This window comes from Styela clava, chromosome 6 (genome assembly GCF_964204865.1).
Source record: "Styela clava chromosome 6, kaStyClav1.hap1.2, whole genome shotgun sequence".
Taxonomy (NCBI): Eukaryota; Metazoa; Chordata; class Ascidiacea; order Stolidobranchia; family Styelidae; genus Styela; species Styela clava.
Window position 1 is genome coordinate 15,010,648 of NC_135255.1, and position 25,992 is coordinate 15,036,639.

The 25,992-nt window shown below is 35.3% G+C and overlaps 3 protein-coding genes across 4 annotated transcripts; 1 reads left to right on the forward strand and 2 right to left on the reverse strand.

Moving 5' to 3' along the window:
• Window positions 1-10: 10 nt before the first annotated feature.
• On the reverse strand, window positions 11-10,595 carry LOC120331391 (uncharacterized). The gene is made up of 7 exons (XM_078113934.1): window positions 10,355-10,595; window positions 9,649-9,745; window positions 3,281-3,426; window positions 2,628-2,793; window positions 2,051-2,156; window positions 1,794-1,987; window positions 11-1,336 (listed from the first exon to the last, which is right to left on the reverse strand). The coding sequence occupies exons 4-7, from the start codon at window positions 2,781-2,783 to the stop codon at window positions 1,094-1,096; spliced, it is 699 nt and encodes a 232-aa protein (XP_077970060.1). The 5' UTR covers window positions 2,784-2,793; window positions 3,281-3,426; window positions 9,649-9,745; window positions 10,355-10,595; the 3' UTR covers window positions 11-1,093.
• Window positions 10,596-13,303: 2,708 nt separating this feature from the next.
• LOC120331952 (N-acetylaspartate synthetase-like) lies at window positions 13,304-15,725 on the reverse strand. Of its 2 annotated transcripts, XM_078114110.1 has the most exons (4): window positions 15,002-15,725; window positions 14,547-14,643; window positions 13,938-14,134; window positions 13,304-13,604 (listed from the first exon to the last, which is right to left on the reverse strand). In XM_078114110.1, the coding sequence occupies exons 3-4, from the start codon at window positions 14,040-14,042 to the stop codon at window positions 13,365-13,367; spliced, it is 345 nt and encodes a 114-aa protein (XP_077970236.1). In that variant the 5' UTR covers window positions 14,043-14,134; window positions 14,547-14,643; window positions 15,002-15,725; the 3' UTR covers window positions 13,304-13,364. The 2 variants fall into 2 exon arrangements, with proteins under 2 accessions (XP_077970236.1, XP_077970237.1); XM_078114111.1 differs by lacking the exon at window positions 15,002-15,725 and having other exon boundaries at window positions 14,547-14,713.
• Window positions 15,726-19,815: 4,090 nt separating this feature from the next.
• On the forward strand, window positions 19,816-21,568 carry LOC144424238 (uncharacterized). The gene is made up of 4 exons (XM_078113352.1): window positions 19,816-19,825; window positions 20,316-20,492; window positions 21,245-21,310; window positions 21,429-21,568. The coding sequence occupies exons 1-4, from the start codon at window positions 19,816-19,818 to the stop codon at window positions 21,566-21,568; spliced, it is 393 nt and encodes a 130-aa protein (XP_077969478.1).
• The last annotated feature ends 4,424 nt before the right edge of the window (window positions 21,569-25,992 follow it).

Below are 25,992 nucleotides of genomic sequence, written 5' to 3' on the forward strand. Positions count from 1 at the left end.
ATCCATGTGAATGGATATCATTTAGAAATATCGATGTACGATTGATAAAACTCATTTATATTGTATTCGTGAGCCGGTACTATATGTAATTAAAATAATTAAATAACGAATTGAGCATGTTGAAAACATGTGACGTTTTAATTAACGTTAAATGGAAAGGGTGACGTTGGTCCGATGAGTCAGTGCTTGGTATTGTTTTGTTGGGTGACTTGTGTTGTTCGAGTTGATTACTCCAAGATTTTAGAATTATAAAGTTATTTAAGTCTATAAGTGCCAATAAATTTGTCTCTCTTTAAACATCAACCTATCAAAATGCCACATGTATGCACTACCAGCAAAACTTTAGAAAAGATTGGCTTATAGAATCAGCCTTTAAGGAATGGATTGTATTACTGTATTTTGTAGTATAATAAACATTGTATGGCGGCCCTGTACGGATCCGCTGACACGGGGTAAAGCGGGAGGAACAATAGTTCGACACACGGTAGCTGCTTCATTTAACGATGAATCGTGTTAGACTTGGTATTTGCTGAACATCTATATATATCTTGAAAGTCTTCCAGAATCTGCTTTGTGATACTACAACAGCTTACCGTTGTCAGCATATCATATTTGAAGATATTGACATATATCTTGTTATCAAGAAGCTGTTTGGATTTAAGCCTAGGTTTATGTCATTAAGGGTGATGAATTTACGACAAGCACGTTTGCGTTTTATCATATTCGACTACAAAATCTGAATTTTAGTGATGACAAGACTGATGAAGTGCTTCAAAAAAAAATTTGTAATATTATGAAATGTGCATGCTACAACACCAAATGGGAATTATCGTAGATTCAGTGGAACAATCAAAAGTCTCCTTGGGAGCACAAACACCAAACGAAGTGGAGACGATAGCGACAGCAATTCTATCGCCCGTGCAGATAATCGAATTTACACTTTTCACTATTTGGTAGTCGATTGTGAACGCTTAGAAAAATTACTGTTTCATACATATTGTTTAGAATGTTTTACATTTTTTAAGATATTGACGAAAAGATGTTGTCACATCTTAACGTAACAGAGGAACTTGAGATTTCCAATGTATTAACTTTAATGTAGATCCTTTTCCATGTACAATAAACGTACCCCGGACAGAACGGAAAACATTGTTTTATCAATAATCTTAAATGTTTTGAATCCAAATCTTTTGTACAATTCAATAGCTGGCGGTTGCCTGTCTGAGCAGTAAAGCACCATACGCTGAAATCCCATTTCTGTAGCTTTCTGTAGAGCATGCTCAAGCATCTTGGAGCCAATTTTCATTCTTCGTAGATTAGGCGTGACAGATAATCTCTGCTCAAAATAAATGGAATAACGGATGCGATGATTAGAAATTACATGATCATGGGTATATATGTGAATATATCAAAATTTATGAGCTCTGACAAAGGTTCATCGTGACCAGGAAATTAAAACATATATGAAACTAATAAATATTATATTATCTTTTCACATTTATTTTCTTATAAAAAGGTTTTCACAAAACAAGATTACGCATACATACTCTATCAATAGTATCAACTCATATTCAAGCAAAGCATCATGAACAAATGAAGTGTAAAGTTTTGCAAAAACTGTTTGACTATGTGCCGTTTGTTGAACAAAGACACAGAGAAAAAAATCGAATATTCATTAACGTAATGAACCAAATACCTGAATCAACATATTTTTTTAATAATACGACTGGAAAATAATTGTCATCAGATTTGAATCAGCAAATTGCATTGCAATGTTATGAGCAAAAACCCACCTTTAATTCCACTGTTTGCGTTGAATCATAATCTTTGTCGCAAGTTGTCGTAAGCGCAACGGATGCAACAATCTGTTTTTGGTTATTTATGATTCCATCTAATATCCAGAATTTAATGTATTTTTTCGAAGCTACTCCAATATGTCTCAAGTCCTTCAGTTCGTTTTCAATACCAATGTAGAATTTTAACATGTCTGAAAAGATGAATAGTTAGGTATATAGTTCCTTATCTTAATGTATTATTCATATTTTCTTACATGCTAACGCCAGCGACGACTCTTGAGCGAAAATGATAAAAATAAACGTACAGATGTCTCCATCAAGCAAAATCATTAGCCCTGTGGTGACAGCGAGTAGAATGTTCTGAAACATAGGATTTTCAAAGTTGATATTTACTGTCTGCCTGAAACAATTTTTTGGCACGGGAGCGTAAAAACAGCCTACCTACCTAACTTGTAGCCCAACCGATTTCAATTTTTCAGTACTCAAATAATGGAAGTTGTGGCATAATGCATTTCCTCTGAGAAGTACGATATCCGATATTCAATCTCAATTAGGCTGTTTCATTTTAATTCACGAGAATTTTGTTTTATGACGTCAAGCGTGACTTCTACGTCACAAATGCACTCTGTGAATCGCACAGCGCAATGCGTTGAGAAATCAAAAAATATAAGACTGCTGGGCCACGTACTTAATGCAAATTTGCAGTGCTGCAATCGAATGATTTTGCAATCCTTGCTATTTTACACAGACATGTTGCGAACAAAAAGTATATTTAAAAAATTAAAACGTTTGTTTGAGATCTAATGTAATATGTGGTTCGACTTTTTATACCTGGGCCTTTATGTTCTGTCTAAAACAATCTTTTAAATTTTGTAGCCATAGTCCGTACAAGTTGTCGCTGATCATTTTTATTGTTTCGTCAAAATCCTTCCTCTCCATCACACGGATATTGTTTTCAAATTGTGTTTTCAAATAATTCGTGCACATTCTTCAATTTCTAACATGACATACAAAAAAAAAATACAGATAAAAATATATATGTTTTAAAACAAATCTTTTTGTACATACAAGCTAAAATCCCGAGTTCACAATGTCGTTTCTCTACTTATACTAATTTTTTCATTGTATGCACATACATGTAGTCTACCCTTTTTCTAACGCGATATCAAGATATTAGAATATCGTATATTAGAACGCGCACTGTAACAGTCTTTGTTATGATTTGAACTACTTTATATGTGTTCAAGAATGTGGAATAGACGTCGTCAAAGCACTTCCTTATCAATTGTCTGACATTTGTGACGATGTATGGATCGGCTGAACAGACTGATGACGCGATGATTGAAAGCGAAGAGGAAAACACATTGAGGCAGTGAACATTCTCACTGTGCTTGTGTTATGGTACGATGTGCTCTTCCAAGTCAATTTTAGTCGTCATCTATAATTATCATTTTAACGTTTCCAAATCCAAATGTTCAACTGACCTTCAACTTAAATTATTGTGTCGTCATCTTGTTAGTTGATTTATCAGTCCTGGTTTGTCAGCAACTTTCTTCTTCAACCGACTTGTTTCGGGTAACCTTGCACAATCTTCAATCCTTTCAGAAGATGCTATTTTTTGTCGTGTCACCTATGTATAGGAGGACAATATTAAAACAGCGTGTTGAATATTGTTTATTGCTGTTGTAGTAGAAGAATGAACCCAAGATAGTAAAACCATAACCACTAATATTAATTATCATTTTAACGCCCTCGCTATTTCCCCTCTTTACCATTTGAGAGGTCACGTGTCGCTTTTGATACAGTGACCCCACTTTACTTGTTTGCCACCTAGCTACTGCAAACAATCATCTGTAGTGTAACATCAACATAACGGTAGAATGCTAGTTCAAGTTCAACGGCTGACGCTTTTCAACAGTATTTTTGAAAATCGTCAGTCTCAAAACGTTTAAATGGTATATCACCGTAACTTCAACTCCTCACTTTCAGTTGAAGTTCGTTCCCGTTGCACTCCGGTGTTCTTTTCTTGGAGATGACCACCGAACGACTCTATCTGCTGGGGCTCAAGAGGCTCTTTACAAATGAGTGGCTTTTTGTGGAGAGCCTTTGTCGAGCTGTAAAGCTTATAAGTACGTTGTGTAAAACAAGCAAATGTCCCGGTAACAAACTCTTACGCGACCCGGTGTATGTCCATTGCATGATCATTTTTGGAAAAAATTCCCATACGAACAAATATTTATAAAGAGGTAAGAGGATAATTGAGAACGAAAAATGAGCAAAAATTTATTTTAACCGGACAAATAATGATGTCTGAGTCGTCAGACCAACTCGAATGATTTCATTAATTAAACATTAAGGCGCCATTGTAAATCCAAGTATGGATATTTCTCTGCCGCTCCTTTCCCTTGGTGCCCTAAGCACGTGCTTATTTTGCTTAATGTTTAATCCAGCCCTGCCTGAAGTGCATATTTTTTGCGATATACTGTTGGAAAAACATTTTAACTTTCCAAATAATTATTTTGAACTTCATCTGGCACACAATGTAATTATTAAGCAATGCATACGATAGTCCCATTTGATTGGCTTTCATTCAGGCATGCACATTCTTCGAACTAACGCAGCATGTTAATGAAATATTGTTCAAAGTAATTAGCCTTGTCAGGGGTCGTCAAGCCGAACAAGTAGTTTACGTTGTTCGCAAATGGCGGGATCTGGGAGGGAAAATGCGGTAGCGAAGGAGAGGGAAAAAGAGGAAAAGCGTCAAACGCTGTATAGTTAGTTCTGTGGTCATCTCCAAAGAGCAGCGGAGTGCAACAGTCAATTAGGCCAGCAAAAAAGGTATCTACCGTGGAAATCAAGCAGCAGCAATACTTTTGAGAAAACCCAGCAGGAAAAATCAACTAACTCATCGGGGGGCAGTAATAATAATACCTACCCTACCCCCTGTGGTTGCGTTCGAGAAAGTAAGACTACCCAATGAAAATAGAATAACCTAACTCTTCTTTGCGGGGAAAAGTTGTCAGTAAGTTTAATCCGGGGTACTAATGACAAGAATAATATGGCTTGAAAATGAAATCGAAAAGTTGGTTTGCGCAAATCAGCTCTACGTGCGGAAACGTAAATAAATGCTATCAGGGACGATAATAAATTCCTGTCCCGATCCCAGGATGCGGGCGTGGTTTTGAGCCACTAAAAATGGTTCGCCAAACAATAATAATTTGGTAAGACAAAACAATCGTAAAGTGGTGTGTGTAACCAAGCCCTAGATGCGGGAAGGTTTGAAAACGACTAAGATGATCAAATTCATGACTCGATCCCGGGATAGGCGTGTGCATATATTCAAAAGCAATTTATTGCTTTGTTGAGACTATGTGTGTCAGTTTATCTGTTCTTGTTTTTTAATAACTTAACCCTACAAAACTCTAGGTAACACGGGTGCCATCGTGTTCTGAAACTTGAACTACACACGCACTTGTACTCGATTGTGGAAAGTAACTCCTACAATGCAATGGGCTGTACACCTGGTATTTCATATTCAAAGATTAAGACACTCGGTGGCGTACTGATTCCGGAGGCGTGGTCTTTTTACCACGTGTATGAAAGAATGTCCCGTTGGGTGAAGAAGTTTGGAGCAATTATTTAAAAAATCAAAGTAAGATATAATTTTGAAAATTACCGTATTTTAATTTAGAAATATTTTATTTTAGTTTGGTACCTTTTATGAAATGTAAATGCATGCACTAAATTTCTCCTGACGCTGATAAAATTTGTGGTGACACGGGTGTCACTGCGGGTACTTGATCATATTCATTTTCATGAAAAGTTTTGCTCTTACTGAGTCTTTTTTAGGATTTTATGGCCGTAATTTTAGGAATTTATCCAGCTAGTAGAGCTTGCAGGATTTGAGAGCATCAATAAGTAACGGGAAGCAATTTCAAAAATTTCAGATAATGGCATTGAGGTAGGTTGGCTGTAGAAAGGGACTTAGTGTTAAAGATGTACTCACTATTTTGGATTGTGACGAGAGCGATAATGACGATGGGAGTAATAGTGATTCAGATAAGGATTACGCGGGAAGTAGAGATGAGTTGGCAGGAGGATCAGAAGTAGAAATTCAGATAATAAGTTTGTCAATAATGAGACTGATGTAACGAGCACAGCGACTGCATATATATCAAAGTTGACTGGGAGGTCAAAAAGCAAAAATGAAATATTTTTGAAGTAGTTCAATGAAATTTTACCATCTTCAAACTGACTATTTAGCAGTATCAAAATGAATCAAGAATTTAGTAATTTTATTGTAGGGAGTACATTTTAAATGTTACATAAGCTTCTTCATTCTATTATTCAGACGGATACCTTGGAATCGGAATTATCTGACAAAAAAAAAGAAGCTCCATCGAAAAATACAAAGTCCATTTATCTGGCAAAAACAAGAATTTACAAAACTAGATATTTCCTTTACTGGGAAAAGTATTTGTACTCCGGAGAATTCAGAAATAGAGACCCCGTTGAATTATTTGCGAAAATTGTTCACTGCCGAAATGTTCGAATTGTTGGCTGAGCAAACCAATTTATACTCTGTCCAAGAAGATGTCAAGTCTATCGGAACAACAAATAAAGAACTTGAGCAAATGATCGGGATGTTTTTTCACATGGGTCTTGTGCAAACGCCAAATGTACCAATGTACTGGGAAAAATCAACATCATATGCACCTGTTTGCACCGTGATGAGCAGGAATAGGTTTCAACAGCTGATCACAAACATTCACATGATCGACAATTATTCGGTGACTGACGAAAATAAAAAGAATGACAAACTGTGGAAAAAAAGGCCCTGGTTAACCAAGATGAGAGAAGCTTGTTTGAAAATCGTACCCGAAGAATACAATTTTGTAGATGAAATGATGTGTCAATATAAAGGGCGAACAAGCCCTATCAGACAATATATAAAAAGTAAGCCTCATCCTTTGGGGTTCAAAATATGGGGAAGAGCAGGGATCATTGGCCTTCTTTATGATTTTTCTGTGTACCAGGGTGGCGATGGCAAACGAAGTGAACTTGGTCAGGGTGCGGACGTGGTTTTGAAATTGACAGAAACTTTACCTAATAATTGTAATTATAAGATCTTTGGTGACAATCTTTTTACGAGCGTTTTTGATAGAAATACTGATGGAAGCTGGAAAACATTACGTCGGTACGGTGCGCCAAAACCGAATTGGAAACACAAAGATGGCCGATGAGAAGGACTTTAAGAAAAAAGGAAGAGGATGATTATAGTGTTGAAGATCTCCGTAAAATATGGCAGTGACTCTTTTATCATCGCATATTGGGGTGGAACCCGCCGGCACCATCAAAAGATGGCACGAGAAAGAAGAAAAATACTTAGATGTACCAATTCCTGCAATTATTAAGGAATATAATGCATTTATGAGACTAATAGACAAATTAGATTCCTTTTTAGCCAAATACAGATTTAGGATAATGTCCAGAAGATGGTATATATATTTATTTTGGCATTTGGTAATGGTCGGCTTGGTAAATGCCTGGAAACTTTACCGCCGAGACTTCGTACAAATGGGCATGCCTCGGAAATCAATGATGAAAAGGAGGCATTTCCAAGGTGCTGTTGCAAGCGCACTTGTCCAGATAAAAGCCGCAAAAAGCAGTGAAAGACCGTCGGGGTGCGAATTCGTGTACACTCGGCCATCTAAAATTGCAGCATGTACACCAGTTGACGATGTTCGTCAAGATGATTATGCGCATTGTCCCGTATCTGTGGAAAAACGTGGGAAATGCAAACACTTCAAACCAATACACAGTGCTGCAAATCCATGAATAGGCTTTGTCTCGTCAAAGAAAGAAACTATTTTGTGTCATTTCATACAACTTAAATGAGGTATATTTGCACACCCAAGCCCTCAGTGACATATGGCATTTTTTATCAGAGGAGGAAAGAATTCTGAAAATTTTTTTTTGTTTGTTTCAATTAAAAATGTTCAATAAAAGAAAGTAAAATCTTGAATATAAAAATTTTAGCCAAACTCGTTCGCGTGTTGGGTTTTGCAAGGTTTTTCGTTTCCTTTCCAACATATCTGGCTTTTAATCCCCAATATGAGATATCCCAAAAAAATTCAAACATACGAGGAAAATCAATTCCCGTCACGAATAATTCCCAGGTATGAACATCTATTTCGAACATCGCCAAATCGAGTTCTCAGCAGATATTTCTTACTCTTTGAAGATTTCGTTTTTTCTTTTACTTAACTTTATAATGTATCTCGCTTCTAGTTTCCGATTTGAATTTTTGCCTTTTTGTTATGAAATACCATTTTTCCAACACGGAGTCGAAGTCGATTGTAAAATAAACATGAATTCAAGATTGGAAATAGGAAAAATATTATTAATTATTCCCAAAATTTTTAAACATATTATTCTCAATACCGTAAGAAAAGTCCGTTTCTAACAATTTCCCTGGGCACCGGGAGATCTGCTCTTTGCAATTCGCGAATTCGAAATCCCTGGTTCATAGAAGAATGAGGTAATCATGAAGTTGGCCAGCTAGGGAGTATTTTATATCGATCCCACTGTAACAAATTTTGTGATCCAGTGCGATTAAATTGTTAGTTACATCCTTATGCGTTTGCAATATTTGCTGCAATTGCGAACATGATGTATGAACTATTTATTTTATCGAAACAGTGCGGTGAGATTTCAGTTATTTTTAATTATTACAATCATCAAAAAAATAACATGACGATCAACAAAATACCAAACGATTTATAGGTCCATTTCATGCCGAGAAACATTCATATTGTTCAATAGCAGAGGGAAAGGATCAGTAATTATTAGGCATACGCTAGTCGTATTGTACATAGTATTGTACCAGTGTCTGTGTAGTGTCACTACATTAGCATTCCATGACTAAAAGTAAAATATGTAATTTGTTGCATTCCATATTGGCGGTAATATGCTAACTTGGCCACATTTGCCTTAAGACTTTTCATAAAGTTTTTTCCCTAGGTCCAGCAATTTACCAATCCCCATATTATATTATTCCACCACATTTATCTACAATATTCTAGCAATCGCATTCCCTGTGTCTACCTGGTAATGGTTTCTGAAAATACTTTATTTTGGTATTTTATATCATAGGGAGCTCGCTGATGTCTAAGTTTTGGAAATCTGAATACGAGAAAAGCTTATAATCATTACTCAAGAGTGAAGAATAATACCATAATAACGTGTCACTACGCAGTCAAAAACGATCAATACTGATATAAATGAACTAAATAAAATATCGAAATTCAACTTCACCTTCACACGATTTCATATTTGGTTGAAATCAACGATAATAACAACTATTTTTTTCGAGTCATTTTGCAATTCATCAACTCAATCGAACATCAGATAAACGATCTTAAAGATTTTGATGAAATCGTAAACCGATACGTAAGATTTTGGGTGATGGAATTCCAAAAAAATTGTGATACAGTCATAGTTGGAACAGTTGCTTTGAAAACTCTAGAAAACTATAATAATCGCCAACCACGATCGATCTTGAAAGTTCTGCGGACAATGTTTCAATATTGCAACATTCCGAAAAGCAAGCCAAGGCGTTTTCGTACCACACAATGCTGAAGACTAGAAAAATTTGTTAAATCACAATATCAATTTACAGTTTCGCGGACGACCGGCAAAATTCGTTCATCAAATATGAAAAGTGCCATCAATTATGAAAAATGTATTTTTGCCAAAAACTGGAAGCATTCTCTGTAAGTGCACAACACTATAGTATGGTGAAAATGCAATTAAGCATGTAAATGTACCAAATGAGGGAATGAAAACTCACGAGTATTTTGCGAATTTCTTGACGCCAGTCCAATCTTCGAGATTCACTCTTAGTTCATAAAACCCGGATGAAGTTATTTGATGTAGCAATTCAAGGCCTGAATCAAAAAAAGACAGTCTTTGGTAGACTTTTTGTATAAAAAGTGCCAAAAACGCTGTATCGGAGAACTTTGTAATGTTGTTTTTTACAATGCGTGACAGAATGGCTTGCGCTGAAGCATGCAATTTCACTGATGAAAGATTAGAACAGTAGCTCCCAAAGTGGGTTCCGCGGACCTTTTAATTTGCAAATTAATTTGATCTCGAAAAAAAAATTATGAAAATATCGTTGATAGATAGTTTTCAACCAAATATAAAATTGCCTGAAAGGTGAATTTGAATTTCGACTGGTTTAGTATTGAGCATTTTTGACTCCAACAACAACAATTAAGATTTTCAGTCATAAAATCGTCTTATAACTAAAAAGCATAATTAGGTATCTAGTAACTGTCATGGTCGGTTAATTGGGTTCTATATTACACGGCTGTAAACGTATGGGTTGTCCAATGCTGTTTACATGGTGGATGCTCAGATAGGTAATTTGCTTTCTGTTTCAGTATTTGCTACACGTCGGAACCAATGATTTGTTTTTCGTTCCCGAGTTCACCTTTTAGCTATTATTTTTAGCTAGTATTTAAATAATATTTAATCAAAATGTTTTCACTTACTGGCTACAATCAGAAATAGCATCTGAGTCACCAATAAAATGATTATATTTCCGTCAAACGTTGCCGCGAACATTGTCGTAATCATAGTCATGATGCCTCTGCTTCAGCTACTATTTACTGGGGTGTCTCCACCGGAAAAATACATCATAATACATTTGTACTGTTATCTGGTGACGCTTGCATTCCTGATGCTTTCGCTCCTTGTTACTTATCGATCTTAAGATCGGTAAGTATGTTGATAGGTATTTGTCTGTCTGTCTGTTTGTTTGTCTGTTAGATGAACCCGATATCTCACGAAGGCGAGGTTGAATCTGCTCCAAATTTGCATGTGCATTCATCGTATCTCGGACTAGAAGCTTATTGATTTTGAATGAATCATGTCGTATAATTAGCGAGTCATTAATTAATTAGTGATGGGACATGCGGAGTCACTATAGAGTCATGAATCGAAACCGCAGTTTCGATCGAAAAGTCATCGGTCTCCGACCGATATTCTCGTTTAATAATTGGGCGCTCCAGAAGTGTGTGTACCAATATGGAGATAACTAATTTGGTTTGCCTACTTTCCATCAAGTTGTGTAAAGGGACTGAAACCGATGGAATTCTATGTGTATATTCACTTTGCTAACGCAGACAGTCTCCGAACTCGTAATAGAACTAAAATAAGAAAAATCGGAATGAAATTATGGCCTAACCCTAACCGGGCACACATACATACTACCAATAACTGTAACTTTGGTGATTAATAAATGATATAATAAGCTTCATTACGACCCATTAAATTGAAATTGGTATTACCTGAACTTAACAATTTCTCCAGCATCTTATTTTCACTTTTATATAAGAATGTCCGTATAGTCCGTTTCTAACAATTTTCCTTACTATGGGGAGATCTTCTCTTTGCAATCCGCGAATTCGCAATCCTTGATTCATAGTAGAACGACCTAGCGTTTCATATAATCGGGGAATGCTTTCTAATCGTGGTATTTGCCGAACGTCTTTACATTAAACGTGAGCCGCAATCTGCGTTGCGTCACGTTATTATCGTATTATTTGTGAGATTAATTATTATAAGCTTCTTCATAATTGTCTCTTGTTACTGAGAGTTCAACATGCTTTCGTTAGTCTTGTTTTCACTGGCGTATGCATGTAATTGAGAGTGTGAAGCACTTTGGTGATTTGTTGTGCCTGAATACGCCGCATGACTTTTGCTGAGCATGGGACTGAGGATGAGACAAAATGCGCATGCTGCTACATGCTAGGATAATAATTCTCCTCCATATTAAAAGTCACGTTTTCTCTGTGCGCTAGTGATGACGTAATTAATAGAGAATTTGTCCCAGAGACTTCTATAAATCCTCAATTAATATACAGAATAAAACATTATGTTGTAATTTGATATAATTTGCTACAAATCGCTTTTCACTCGATAATATGTTAATATTTACTGAAAGCTATTATCTTCATTTTTTCAATTTTTTTGCGACCAGTGAGGATTATTCTAATTTGAATTTTATTAAATTGGAAGGAATTCAGCATCAAGTGAACATATATCGACATAGGGATTTGTACAAAAATAATTGTTTTAAAACAAGTGTTTCAAATCAAGTTTTTTTGCCTCTTTTGTTCAAAATGGCTGTACTATTTGATTTTTTTTAATAAATAGAAAAAGGTTGGAGAAAGCGTATGCGGACGTGCTATAAAACATTTTCCCGAATAGGTTGCGTTATGGTTTTTACGATTTTTCAGCTCATTTCAGCCAATCCTTTCACCAGCAACATTTGAACTAGCACGAGATTTCGCCAGATTACTGGCGCGATCACCGATCGCAAGGGCGGGAAAAATAGAATATTTCAAGTCAAATAATTCGAATATTTTCAGTGAATTGTGTAATATTGACTATTTTTAATTCATAAACAACATGCATTCATAACGCTAGACATTCTAATGTTGGTGAGCTACATTTCTGCCCGTCCTCTTTTTTTAGACGGCAACGGCGAACCTCAAATTTGGTTTAAATTGCTGGGAGAACTATGCATTCATATCGGCGAAATATGTTAAAGACGGCTACGAAGGAGTGAATTTGAGAGTCATTGCGTGAATCCTGAATGTTATTTTGAGTGCAAATAATGATTTAATAAATCTGCAATAAGGACAATTATACTAGTTAAATAATAATTCCTCGGTGAAGTTTGGGAAAAATTTCGCACAATAATTTGTTACCTTGTTTGACATTTCCAATTTTACGAAATGGCGTTAGTGCGTTTTATGCAAAACTAAGAATTGAAACAATGCGTAAATACGACTCCTCAAATTTGTTTGTGCACACACAGGGAGGAGTAAATTTTAACAAGTTCCAATATTCCAAATAGTATCTTGCATAGTAGTCCTAATGTCACGGTACGGAGATGTTGCTACCGTGGTTGTAGATGAATCAGAAGACTCGAGGATTCCGGATTGGTTGTTTATTGTACGGCAACTCCAATATCAAACTTAAAACAGCATAACAGATTACATCACTGAAGAACTAAAAACACGACCGACCGCCAGCGCGGCAGCCGGAGAAAAGAGATCGAAAGACAGTTTTGCCTCACATGTAGTGAGTGGTCGGAGTCAAAATCCGACAAAACAGCATTAAATAAGGATCAACATAACAGTCTATGAACATAAGAAAAATATATATACACACAATATAAACACGGACACTCTAGTCCGCGACACTAATTCGAATATGCAATTTAACCTTAAGCAGCATCTATCTTTTTTTGTCCGTGAAATTACAAATGAATAAAATTACTAATTTTTAGATAAAACATTTCAAATATATCATTAAAATTAAGAATTTTTCATGTAGAATTAAACCAGATTAGAATCTGGTAAATTAATTTCACTCGAGCTGTAAAAGATATCTAACTTTAGAGTGTACTGACGGTAAGTAGCGTACGAAAACCAACTTCCATTACTAGAGATTAGAGAAAATATGGAAATATAATCGCGCATCACATTATTTTTACAATTTCTTTTCCATATAATGAATATTAATACCAAGAAGCACAAACATTAGGGGTTTGTTAATAATTCTCGTCGTAATAAATCCATGAGTTAAATACATCGAAATAGCAGGCATTTGCATCTCAGTGCAAACCAGTATGATTCGATTGTAGCTCAATGCAGAAGCTTCATCTACGGCATGTGCAAGCAATTTTCTTCCGATTCCTTTTCCTCTGAAGTTTGATGATACAGACATTCTCTATAAAATGAAATTTACACAGATATAATTTGATACACTTAGATTTAAAAAACCTGTGATTGCACAAAACGAAGACAATCACTTTACGAACGGCGTTAGCGATTGTTCCGTCAAAAGAGAAGATTTTCGGCAATATTTTTGCAAAAACGATTATTACATGGTATACAGTACACTAAACTGGCAATGTATATGCCTTAAAATGACTGGTAAATGTTTTATCCTTTTTGCAGGCCTTTTTGTTCCTGATTACTGACCAACTAATAAAGTTAAATATATATCTCCAACCTGATTATGATTTTGTTTCGACCTTGTTTGAATTATCTAGCAACTTACTTTTAATTTGATAGTGGATATTGGTTGTCGATTAGTAACGTCTTCTTGAGTTTTCAAAGCAATTGTCCCGACTATTAACGTATCATAATTTTCTATAAATTCCATCACCCAAAATCTCGGGTATGTGTTTTTGATTTCATCAAAATCATTGAGATCATTTATCTGACTTTCGACTGTGTTGATAAATTACAAAATACCTTGATAGAAGTATATACAATAATATTATTGTTAATTTTTTTCAACCAAGTTGAAATTGAATGAAAGGTGAATTTGAATTGCGACTGGTTTATTTACACCAGCCTTGGGCGTCTTTGACTCCAACAACAACAATCAAATTATTATTCATAATTTTATTTTACCCAAAACACAGCTCCGTATTTAATAACAAGGACGCTAATGAGATGGAATTAAGAAGTCTTGCTTGTTCATTCTTGTTAAAAGTGAAAGTGCGGATGTTATTTGTGGTATTCGAATTTTCATTTTTACTGCCCATCTCAACTATCAATTTTATCCATTTTCAAAATTAACTTCTTAACGGTATCTTTTCTCACAAAGAGTTTAATAATAATAGATACCTCATCATTAACTTTAAAATTTGTTTTCACTTACTTGCAATAAACACAAAGAGTAATTCAGTTATCGAAGAAATTATGATGTTTCCGTCAAATATTGCCGTAAACATAGTAGTAATCATAGTCATAATGACCTGAAGTTTTGAAATAAAAATAATTCACCAAGTAGAGAAATAAATTCGTTTAACTGGTATTGTAGATTTGAGACTTGAAACGCCGCCTCCGCCAATATTTGCTGTCGTCTCTACCACATCAGAACATCATTTAAATATAAAACATAGTATATGTTTGAAAAGATTTGGGGTTAGGGTAACTAGTAACGCTTTCATTGCCTATATATATTTCCGAATTCGTTTGGGAATTTGTAACTTCATTTAAAGGTATCGTGAATAAAATATTAAATGATGACTAATAATCTAAATCTCCAAATCTCAACAATCATTCAATTGGTAATGGTGCTTGGCGATTAAATAAAATAAGAAACTATATTACCAGAACATTCCGATTTTTCCAGAATAGTATTTTCAACCCCGCGTAAAAACGTCCATACAATCCATTTCTCACAATTTTTCTGACTATAGGAAGATCTTCTATTTGTAATTCGCGAATCCGAAATAATCTTTTGTTCATAATGGGATGAGCTGGCATTTCACACAGTTGACCAAATCGAGATTACATTTTAAAAATCACAATGTACAAACTTTAGGTTTTAATGTGATTAATAAAATCGCTCTGCGTCACTTCCTCGTGTGTTTGTTCATAATAGGCTGCAATTGCAATCTTCATTTATTTTATCTAAACTATGCATTGAGTGATTCAGTTATCATTTATACTACAATCAATAACATTCATATTGTTGAAATAAATGTAGAAAATTAACAGGACGTAAATTCATTTAAAATTAAATCGTAATTATAATGATCTATTCATTTACCGCGTGACGATGCTACTTTCGCATCATTATTTTGTTCGATATTGTTTAACTGCTAACTCGTCATTCCTTGTTTGTTCCGCTTACTAAATAATCTGTCCACTGTAATTTAAAACAACGTTACTCACTGTTCGTTTTTTTCTATATAAACTATATAAATATTTTTTCTTAGCATTGTTATAAACTGATTGCCTGAAAAATCATGACTTTGGTTGATTAGACGAAACGTAACAGAATAAAAGCCTTTGAAACGCCAATATAGCCATTTTGATTTTCGCTACAGTATCCTTGAAGTGAATGCGGATCCAGGGCTAAATGTTTTTTTCAAGATCTAGATGTAAAATTTGGAGCCTAGATGTTAGCTATGAAATCTAGATTTTATTTTTTCAAGGTTCTAAATATTATTCAGTGGGAAATAAATAAAAAGATGTGTATAATACTGTGATATGTGAATGGATATTATTTCATTATTTAGAAATATCGATGTAAGATTGATAAAACTCATTTATATTGTATTCGTGAACCGGTACTATATGTATTTAAAATATTTAAATAACGAATTGAACATGTTTAAAACATGTGACGTTTTAATTAACGTTAAATAGAAAGGGCAACGATGAGTCAGTGCTTATGTTGCCAAGGGTGACTTGTGTTGTTCAAGTTGCTTACTCCAAGATTTTAAAATTATAAAGGTATTTAAGTCTATAAGTGTCATTAAATTTGTCTCTCTTTAAACAACAACCTATCAAAATGCCACATGTATGCACTACCAGCAAAAATTTAGAAAAAACTTAGATTGACTTATGGAATCAGCCTTTAAGGAATGGATTGCCCCTTCGGATGATAAGAACAAAGCCTTTTGTAAGTTCTGCAGGCGGGAATTGAATTCTAGCTTCTTCGACATCTAATATTACGGTATTATGTAATATAATAAACATTGTATGGCAGCCCTGTACGGATCCGCTGACACGAGGTAAAGCGGGAGGAACAATAGTTCGACACACGCTAGCTACTTCAATTAACGATAAATCGTGTTAGACTTGGTATTTGCTGAACATCTATATCTTGAAAGTCTACCAGAATTTGCGTTGTGATACTACAACAGCTTACCGTTGTCAGCATATCATATTTGGAGATATTAACATATATCTTGTTATCAAGAAGCTATTTGGATTTAAGCCTAGATTTATGTCATTAAGGGTGATGAATTTACGACAAGCACGTTTGCGTTTTATCATATTCGATTACAAAATCTGGATTTTAGTGATAACAAGACTGAAGTAGTGCTTCGAAAAAAATAAATTGTAATATTATGAAATGTGCATGCTACAACACCAAACGGGAATTATCGTAGATTCAGTGGAACAACCAGAAGTCTCCTTGGGAGCACAAAGACCAAACGAAGTGGAGACGATAGAGAGGAGCTCAGCAATTCTATCGCACGTGCAGATAAGCGAATTTACACTTTTCACCATTTGGTAGTCGATTATGAACGCTTAGTACAGTATTACTGTTTCATACATATTGTTTAGAATGTTTTACATTTTTTAAGATATTGACGAAAAGATATTGTCACACCTCTACGTAACAGAGGAACTTGAGATTTTCAATGTATCAACTTTCATGTAGATCCTTTTCCATGTACAATAAACGTATCCCGGACAGAACGGAAAACAAAGTTTCATCGATGATCTTAAATGTTTCGAATCCATATCTTTTGTACAATGTAATAGCTGGCGGTTGCATGTCTGCGCAGTAAAGCACCATACGCTGAAATCCCATTTCTGTAGCTTGCTGTAGAGCATGCTCGAGCATCTTGGAACCAATTTTCATTCTTCGTAGATTAGGCGTGACAGATAATCTCTGCTGAAAATAAATGATATAACGGATGCGATGATTAGAAATTACATGATCATGGGTATATATGTGAATATATCAAAATTTATGAGCTCTGACAAAGGTTCATCGTGACCAGGAAATTAAAACATATATGAAACTATTAAATATTAGAATCTCTTTTCACATTTATTTTTTTTTTAAAAATATTTTCACAAAACAAGATTACGCATACATACTCTATCAATAGTATCAACTCATATTCAAGCAAAGTAATATGAGGAAATGGAAGTGTAAAGTTTCACAGACACTATACTTGACTATGTGCCGTTTGTTGAACACAGACACACAACAAAAATTCGAATATTCATTAGCGTAATGAAGCTAATTACTCAAATCAACATATTTTTTCAATAATACGACTGGAAAATAATTGTCATCAACTTCGAATCAGCAAATTGCATTGTAATGTTATGAGCAAAAACTTACCTTTAATTCCACTGTTTGCGTTGAATCATGATCTTTGTCGCAAGTTGTCGTAAGCGCAACTGATGCAACAATCTGTTTTTGGTTATTTATGATAACATCCAATATCCAGAATTTAATGTATTTTTTCGAAGCTACTCCAATATGTCTCAAGTCCTTCAGTTCGTTTTCAATACCAATGTAGAATTTTAAAAGGCCTGAATAGATGAATAGTTAGGTATATAGTTCATTATATTATTATATTATTCATATTTTCTTACATCCCAACGCCAGCGACGACTCTTGAGCGAAAATGATAAAAACAAACGTACAGATGTCTCCATCAAGCAAAATCATTAGCACTGTGGTGACAGCGAGGAGAATGATCTGAAACATAGTATTTTCAAAGTTGATATTTACTGTCTGCCTGAAACAATTCTTTGGCACGAGAGCGTAAAAATAGCATACCTTCCTAATTTGTAGCCCAACCAATTTTAATTTTTCAGTAGGCCTACTCAAATAATCGAAGTTGTGGCATAATGCATTTCCTCTGAGAAGTACGATATCCGATATTCAATCTCAATTAGGCTGTTTCATTTTAATTCACGAGTATTTTGTTTTATGACGTCAAGCGTGACTTCTACGTCACAAATGCACTCTGTGAATCGCACAGCGCAATGCGTTGAGAAATCCAAAAATATAAGACTGCTGGGCCACTTAGGCACTTAATGCAAATTTGCAGTGCTGCAATCGAATGATTTTGCAATCCTTGCTATTTTACACAGACATGTTGCGCACAAAAAGTATATTTAAAAAATTAAAACGTTCAATTGAAATATAATGTAATATGTGGTTCGACTTTTCATACCTGGGCCTTTATGTTCTGTCTAAAACAATCTTTTAAATTTTGTCGCCATAGTCCGTACATGTTGTCGCTGATCATTTTTATTGTTTCGTCAAAATCCTTCCTCTCTATCAAACGGATTCGTTTTTCAAGTTGTGTTTTCGAATAATTCGTGCACATCTCTAGCTTCTGATATGACAATCAAAAAAATCTTTGTTCATGAAGATATCAGCAATTCAGAAAGAATTACAAGCTAAATATGAACTTCAACTGTTGCTCTCACAACTTAAACTTAATAAAGGCAGTGTAAACAAAAACTAACAGTGCAATATTTGCTTTGTGCTTGTTTTCTATTTGTTCCGAATAGTAACCCTTGTTTGAAAGCCTGTTTAAATCCCATATTCATTTCGGACACTATTGCTTTACCATAAAAGTTGCATATATAAAAGTATATAATTGATTTATCACGTAGATTTTTCCCGGATAAGTTCAATCTGTTATCAGCGGGAAAGTGTACGGTGCCTGTACATCTGTGCTTATAATTTTTTTAATTCAATAATATAGCACAGAGTCCTGCATCTGTTTGTGGCGGCATGGATTGTTTCCATCTATAGATCGTTGTATATACATCTGTTAAAAACAAGCGAACAATGCTCAAATATATGGACCCAAAGGCCAGCAGTACCGCTAGTCTTCCCGACTTCGATTTGACCGACCATCACGAGATCGCGGAACCGCCACACGGTGCGCAGTTTTTATGACGTCATCACTCGAACTTTCATGGTGAAAAACGAATCTCATGGAGCCCGCAGAAATATTTAACATAGATAAAAGTAATATTCTTCTAGCGACAGCATCAATCTTTAACTACCGAAAATTTCAACGCAATTGTTCCAGTATAGTTATGGAGAAAGCAAGAATAATAAAGAATGACTAACAAGAACAACAATAACAACAACAAAATAACAAAACGATCCTTATGTCCATTTTGTGTCTAATCATAACAAAACGATTCATAGGTCTACTTCGTGTCATGAATAAATTGGACTGAGAGGAATTAAAACCATAAAGTCTGCTTTGCTAAAATTCGTACGCGTTTTGGAAATTTGAGCTTGTTGTCTATAAAATGCTCGTGAGTGTTTTTAATCATACTATGGGTCACCTTAATTAATGTTTCTTTTTGGACTTGGCAATAAAAAGTTGATAAAAAAAACATCGTCAGAGTGATCAATGGGAAGCGGTAGGTTTTACGGTTTCAGCGGAAAATCACATTTTTCTAATCCATAGCTAACGCAAAAAATCCCAAACTTATTTATATACAAAGACAGACAATCAATCCCAGACAAAATTCATATATCATCGTATTCGTTCACACCGATAAGAAGGACTTTTCCAAATATTACATTTGTCGCATTACAAACTTTATTCAATTCATTTACCAAATACCGGTATATTCCGAAGGAAAATGTAAATATACATACTGCTCATATCGCATGCTCGCCAAAGAGCATTTTTGTGAAACTACATTTGCCCAAAAATCTGTTACCGCTGATTGCATTTTGCAAAAATCATTTTCGCGAAAATGGTCCCGCAAAACACTTTTACACAAAAGACGCCAACTTATATATCATACCACACTCTGGTTAAAAAAATGTTACGTCACATTTTATTTGAAAAATTATATGTATCACAATGTAATGCAATGAAATTATGTTGTTTTGTTAACTTAGACAAGAAAACAATTGTGACCTTACTGATAGCAACATGTCTGTCTGCTGCGGAAGACAATTTTTGCGACCACATTACGCAGTTGAACAATCATTGCATTAAGAAAAATAGAATTCGGGGAACGCCTGGCGCCGTCGATTATGAGATTATTGATAAAAAGATAAAGAAGATCTTCCAAGGTAAGGTTGCTACGCTAACATCAAATTTAGTGTCAGTTTTCCTGTTGATATAGCTAGTCCTTAATTTAAAAGCAATGTTTGAATAGCTTGAAAATGTGGATTATATATTCAGTGACGTTTTCGTCTTACCAATTCACTATTCATTTATTCTCGACAACATTAAACACATTTATTTGACACAAAATGAACCGATAAATCGTTTTGTTATTTTGTTGTTGATCTTGTTTTTAGTCATCCTTTTATTCTTGATGTTATGAAAAAAATCGCCTTTCTCTTTAATTAATATGAACCAATTGCTTTTCAGCGGTTAAAGTTGGTTGTTGTTGTCTTTTATTTGTTGCTAAATTTTCTATAAAATCTTGTATTTCATCTGAAATTCCTCCATTTTATTATTATTTGTGGAAACACGTTTCATGACGACGTGGCGGCTCTCTTTTGTTTTGATTTTGCGGGCTCGTGCTAAGAATTTCGAAAGTTATTTGATAACGGTAACGCACTGTATAGACTAGGTAAGGTAGGCTTCAATTTGACTTTCCTGTCCATATATTCAATCACCGCTCTCTTGTTATTCTATGATTCAAATCGATGTAGAAGATAAGTAGTTTGTTACGCTAGATCCTCTAAATACTCAGATGAGTAAGCTACTTTAAAACGAAACACGCACAAATCTACATCATTATTAATATTTATTAATTTGAACCGTTCAAATAATTAACTTACATTTTAACATGTATATGAATTGTGTTTCAAAGATACTGAGAATCGGCTCAATAAGAAAATAGCAAATTGTAAGGCTGCCGTGAACAGTTTGAGAGAAGGTAAGTAATGTATATATTTTATAAATAAATACTGTGCCATGAAATGTTTTTAAACATATTTATGTGAGGTATCACACTTATGTCTGAAATTTTCCAAAACTACGTGTCGTCCGTCCAGCAACTGATTGCAGTAAAGTATCAATGAAAGATATAAAAAAGACCGGCGACACAGGAGGTATAGTTGATATATATCCAGGAGGAAAACAGACAGAAGTTTGTGATTGGGAAACTGATGGAGGAGGATGGCTTGTAAGATAATGAATTAACATTTTCGCCCAATCAAAATCTCATCATATTAGTAAATGTCATATACAATCACCTATCGGTTCGATATGGATAAAGGCAGTGGTTTGAAATAAGCAAACATCAATTATCACCAACATTATCTAAACTGAATCATCTCTGTCATAAAACAAGCTCTCACTCGCTACTATAAAATTACCGCTATTGATTTGGTTATGTTAGCTATTGAAAATAATTTACATTTTGGAGTTTTTAGTTCGGATGTCGCCTTTTTGACCAAATATAAAATCTAAATAGTGAAAACTATTGATCAGTCTTGCTGCCATATCGCACACAATTTAACAATTAACGATATAAATAATAATTTTTCGGTATTTCAACGAAGAAAAGATGGAAGTCAAGACTTCTACAGGTCGTGGAATGACTATGTGAAGGGATTCGGCGATGAACAGGGAGAATTTTGGCTTGGTATGTTATGGAAGCTTTCGCTGTGCCGTATGGATATGTGAATAATTTATTTGGCAATGACTCATTCACAGAATTTACTGAGTTTTTTCATAATCAGTGAAAATATTTGCATTTTCTGATGTCACCGGACCGACCAAACAAGAAAAATTTATTGATATAAATTCTAGCATTTTCAAACAATTAGTGATTTGCTTTAACTCAACTCTTTCTGTCCTGCAATATTTAGTTCAAGTAAAATACAACATTACAATGTTCTCAGATACGACGTTTTGAGCACCGTATATACAAAAAGTCTACCAAAGACTGTCTTTTCTTGATTCAGGCCTTGACTTGCTACATCAAATAACTTCGTCCAGGTCCTATGAACTCAGAGTGGATCTCGAAGATTGGACTGGCGTCAAGAAATACGCAAAATACTCGTGAGTTTTCATTTCTTTGGTACATTTATACATTAATTGCATGTAAGTGACGCCCTTTAACCTAATGATATTTGAAGGCGACAAATACGTCCCGACCGAGATGGCCGGCCTGTAGACTATATAGCTGGCTGTATTCCTAAATTCCTTCGTCCAATATGATTGCCACTAACTTGCAATGTGTTAAATTTATTTGAAACCAATTAATCCAGTTCTTTTATTGAGTGACGAAAGATAATACGGTGTACTGTAAATTATATTCTAATTCCGTGTGCCGTATACCGTATATTTAAAGAATTTTTTGGGCTACCAACTACAAGTCTACATCTGTAGGACAAACATGCTTGATTAACAATAAACTAAATAAATGTGCAGCTTACTAACTAATCAATAACCTAAATGGACCTATACCGACGGTAAAGCAGAGTCGGAAACCTAAACATTTTAAGCTAAAACCTAACCTAAAACGGCGCTGCCAAATGCAAAGCGCAACCTGAAACAACGGGCTGACCTTGAGTCTGAGTCGGTCAAACGCGGGCTCTTGTCACGTGACATCTATGTGACGTCATAATAGGTGTTAAATGACCCATAACAATATTATGATTTAAAAAAGGGAAAGATTGATCGTTACATACCGCCCCCAATAACTTGACCGGGACTGTGGAAAGTTATTTCAAAACAAAACGATCAATAAATCACATAAAACATAACTAGTAATCGAACGAAACTCATGAAACATCACTCCACAAATTGGTGGAATTATACAAAATGAATATATACATATAAACATATATCTTAGCGACCAAAAGCCAAATTGTCTTAATAGCCTCAATAAAGCTTATATAGAGCAAAGCCCATTAAATATATTGTAACATTTAGTCATTACAATCATGCTTCACAATTCTTCTAGGAAGCATAATTTTCTGATATCACGAATGAAAGATGAAGAGGCAGTGTCTACACGCACTCTTCTAACATGACCATTACTATCAGGAAAGGTCTCCCTGATGATTCCTTTGGGCCATAAGCCTCGCTTGGTGTTCTCATCTACCACGAGAACTAAATCGCCTTCTTTGAAGTTTCTTTCAGGATGGAGCCACTTTTGTTTGGCCTGAAGTTGAAGATATTGCTTGATCCATTGTGACCAAAATTGATCCGCTAAGCAATGGACTAGTTTCCAGGATTTACGATATCCATCAGCTCGATTGAACTCTCCAGGAGAAAGCGACGAGTCAAGTTGACCCGTCAACAGCATCTTTGGAGTTAGAGGGGGAGAATCCGCAGCATCGTCACTGGATGAGGTGATAGGACGATTATTGATGATTCGTTCCACAATGCACAGAAACGTTTGTAGGCCTTCATCATCAAGCACTCTTTCTCCAACCAGTGCATACAAAACTTTACGCACTGTACGAATAATTCTTTCCCAACATCCTCCTTGGTGGGAAGCAAGTGGAGGTGAGTGGATGAACTTGACACCACGATTAAGCATATAGTCGTGTAATTTATCATTGTTCCAGCTCTTTATTGCAGCCTTGAGTTCTCGTTCGGCCCCAACAAATGTAGAGGCATTGTCACAGTAGATCTCCTTTGGCATGATATGACGACTTGAAAATCGTTCCAAGGCATTCAAAAACGAATTGGTCTCCAAAGAATGTGAAACTTCGAGATGAACAGCACGAGAAGACATGCATGTGAAAACACAAACATATCGCTTTATTGTGCTTCTTCCTTGCTTGATTATGACTGGCCCCATATAATCTATTCCAGTCCATGTATAGGCTGGATGACCTGGGGTTACCCTGCTGGCAGGAAGAGGTGCCATAACTTGTTTGCCAACCTTTGCTCTTTGCATGCGGCATTTAAGACATTTCCTTAGGTAAGAGCGAACAGTAGATTGACCATGTATTATCCAGTATCGTTCTCGAATGACTGCAAGAACATGTAATGTGCCACTATGTCCCTCTTGCTCATAGTACTTTTTGATGAGTAATCTTGTCACATGGTGATCTTGAGGTAGAATTATTTGATGTTTGCTATGAAGTGGTAGCAAAGAATGTTGAAGACGTCCTCCAATTCTCATCAAATCATCTTCGATAAATGGACATAAATTCTGAAGTGACTGACACTGACCTTTACGAAGTTGACTCTTTGGAACCTTATGTTCTATATTATTCATTTCAAGATACTTCATTTGTTTAGAAAACACATCACGCTGGGTGATTCTGAGAATTTCATGAGTGGCATAATCCAGCTCATCAACACTTAATTTGCCTATATCTTGAAATTTAACTTTGTGCAAATACTTTGCTTTGCAGAATTTTGTGAAACGTATTATCCAAGCAATTGCCCTTTGAAGTCGCCCATAATCTGAGTAGCGCTCCATAAGCATAGACAATACAGACTTGACATTATCCTTTTCCATATTAACATTCGTATTTATTATAGTCTTGACTTCAGGATCATTTTCAGGAATTTGAGGTAAAACTTCAGGACGCTTAGGCCAGTGTTCCTGAGAATGCCAAAGAAATTCAGGCGCATTAAACCAAGAAATGGCTTTGTCGATACATCTGGGACTTAATCCTCGTGATGCTACATCTGCAGGGTTATTTTTAGTGTCTACATGTCTCCATTGATTAATCGATGAACTATTGTGAATTTGAGCCACTCGGTTAGCTACAAAAACATGATACCTTGCTGATGTATTTGATAGATACTGGAGCACCGAAGTTGAATCTGTCCAGTAATGAACATTGTTGACTTTGTATTCCAACTCCTTTAGGACAAATCGACTGAGCTTCACTGCGAGTACAGCTGAACATAGCTCCAATCTTGGGATGGTAATCTGCTTTCTGGGTGTCACTCGAGATTTTCCCAAAACAAATGAGCAATGAATAACACCATTCTGTGACATCATACGCAAATAATTTACTGCACCATATCCAACTTGGCTGGCATCACAAAACGTATGAAGCTCAATGTGGTCTGTCTTAAATCCTGGCGGTTTGAAACATCTGGGAATGGACACATCCTGCAGTCTCGGAAGCTCGTTAACCCATTTTTGCCATATTTCTTCATATCGGGTTGGGATCGGAGAGTCCCATCCAATATCTTGAGCACATAGAGTTTGCATGAGGCTTTTCATTGGTAAGATGAATGGTTGCATCATACCCAATGGATCATATATTTGTGATATCATAGAGAGACAACCACGTCTCGTGAGAGGCTTTGGCTTTATATCCACTTTCACAGTGAACTGGTCACTGACATTATTCCACATAATACCAAGTGTCTTAGAGCAATATGATTTATCAAGAGTTGAATCCAAAAAACTATCTTTAGCTTTGTCTATATCTGAAATAGAAGAAAGAACAGACCGGCAGTTACTGCGATACTTGGTAAGATGAAAACCTACATTAGATAACAAGCAATCTAACTGATTAATGACATCAATAGCACAATGAGAAGAATCACAAGATTTCAAACAGTCATCAACATAAAAATTATTATTAACTGTATTTAAAACTTCAATATTAGCATTTGTTTCATTATCTA

Coding starts and splice junctions, on each gene's coding strand:
- LOC120331391 (XM_078113934.1), bottom strand. CDS start 2,783: ATGTGCACGAATTATTTGAAAACACAATTTGAAAACAATATCCGTGTG. Junction 2,157..2,627: donor GACAGAACATAAAGGCCCAG/GTATAAAAAGTC, acceptor CCTATGTTTCAG/AACATTCTACTCGCTGTCAC. Junction 1,988..2,050: donor GTCGTCGCTGGCGTTAGCAT/GTAAGAAAATAT, acceptor TCATCTTTTCAG/ACATGTTAAAATTCTACATT.
- LOC120331952 (XM_078114110.1), bottom strand. CDS start 14,042: ATGGAATTTATAGAAAATTATGATACGTTAATAGTCGGGACAATTGCT. Junction 13,605..13,937: donor TATCCACTATCAAATTAAAA/GTAAGTTGCTAG, acceptor TTCATTTTATAG/AGAATGTCTGTATCATCAAA.
- LOC144424238 (XM_078113352.1), top strand. Junction 20,493..21,244: donor GATAAAGAAGATCTTCCAAG/GTAAGGTTGCTA, acceptor TGTGTTTCAAAG/ATACTGAGAATCGGCTCAAT. Junction 21,311..21,428: donor CGTGAACAGTTTGAGAGAAG/GTAAGTAATGTA, acceptor TCGTCCGTCCAG/CAACTGATTGCAGTAAAGTA.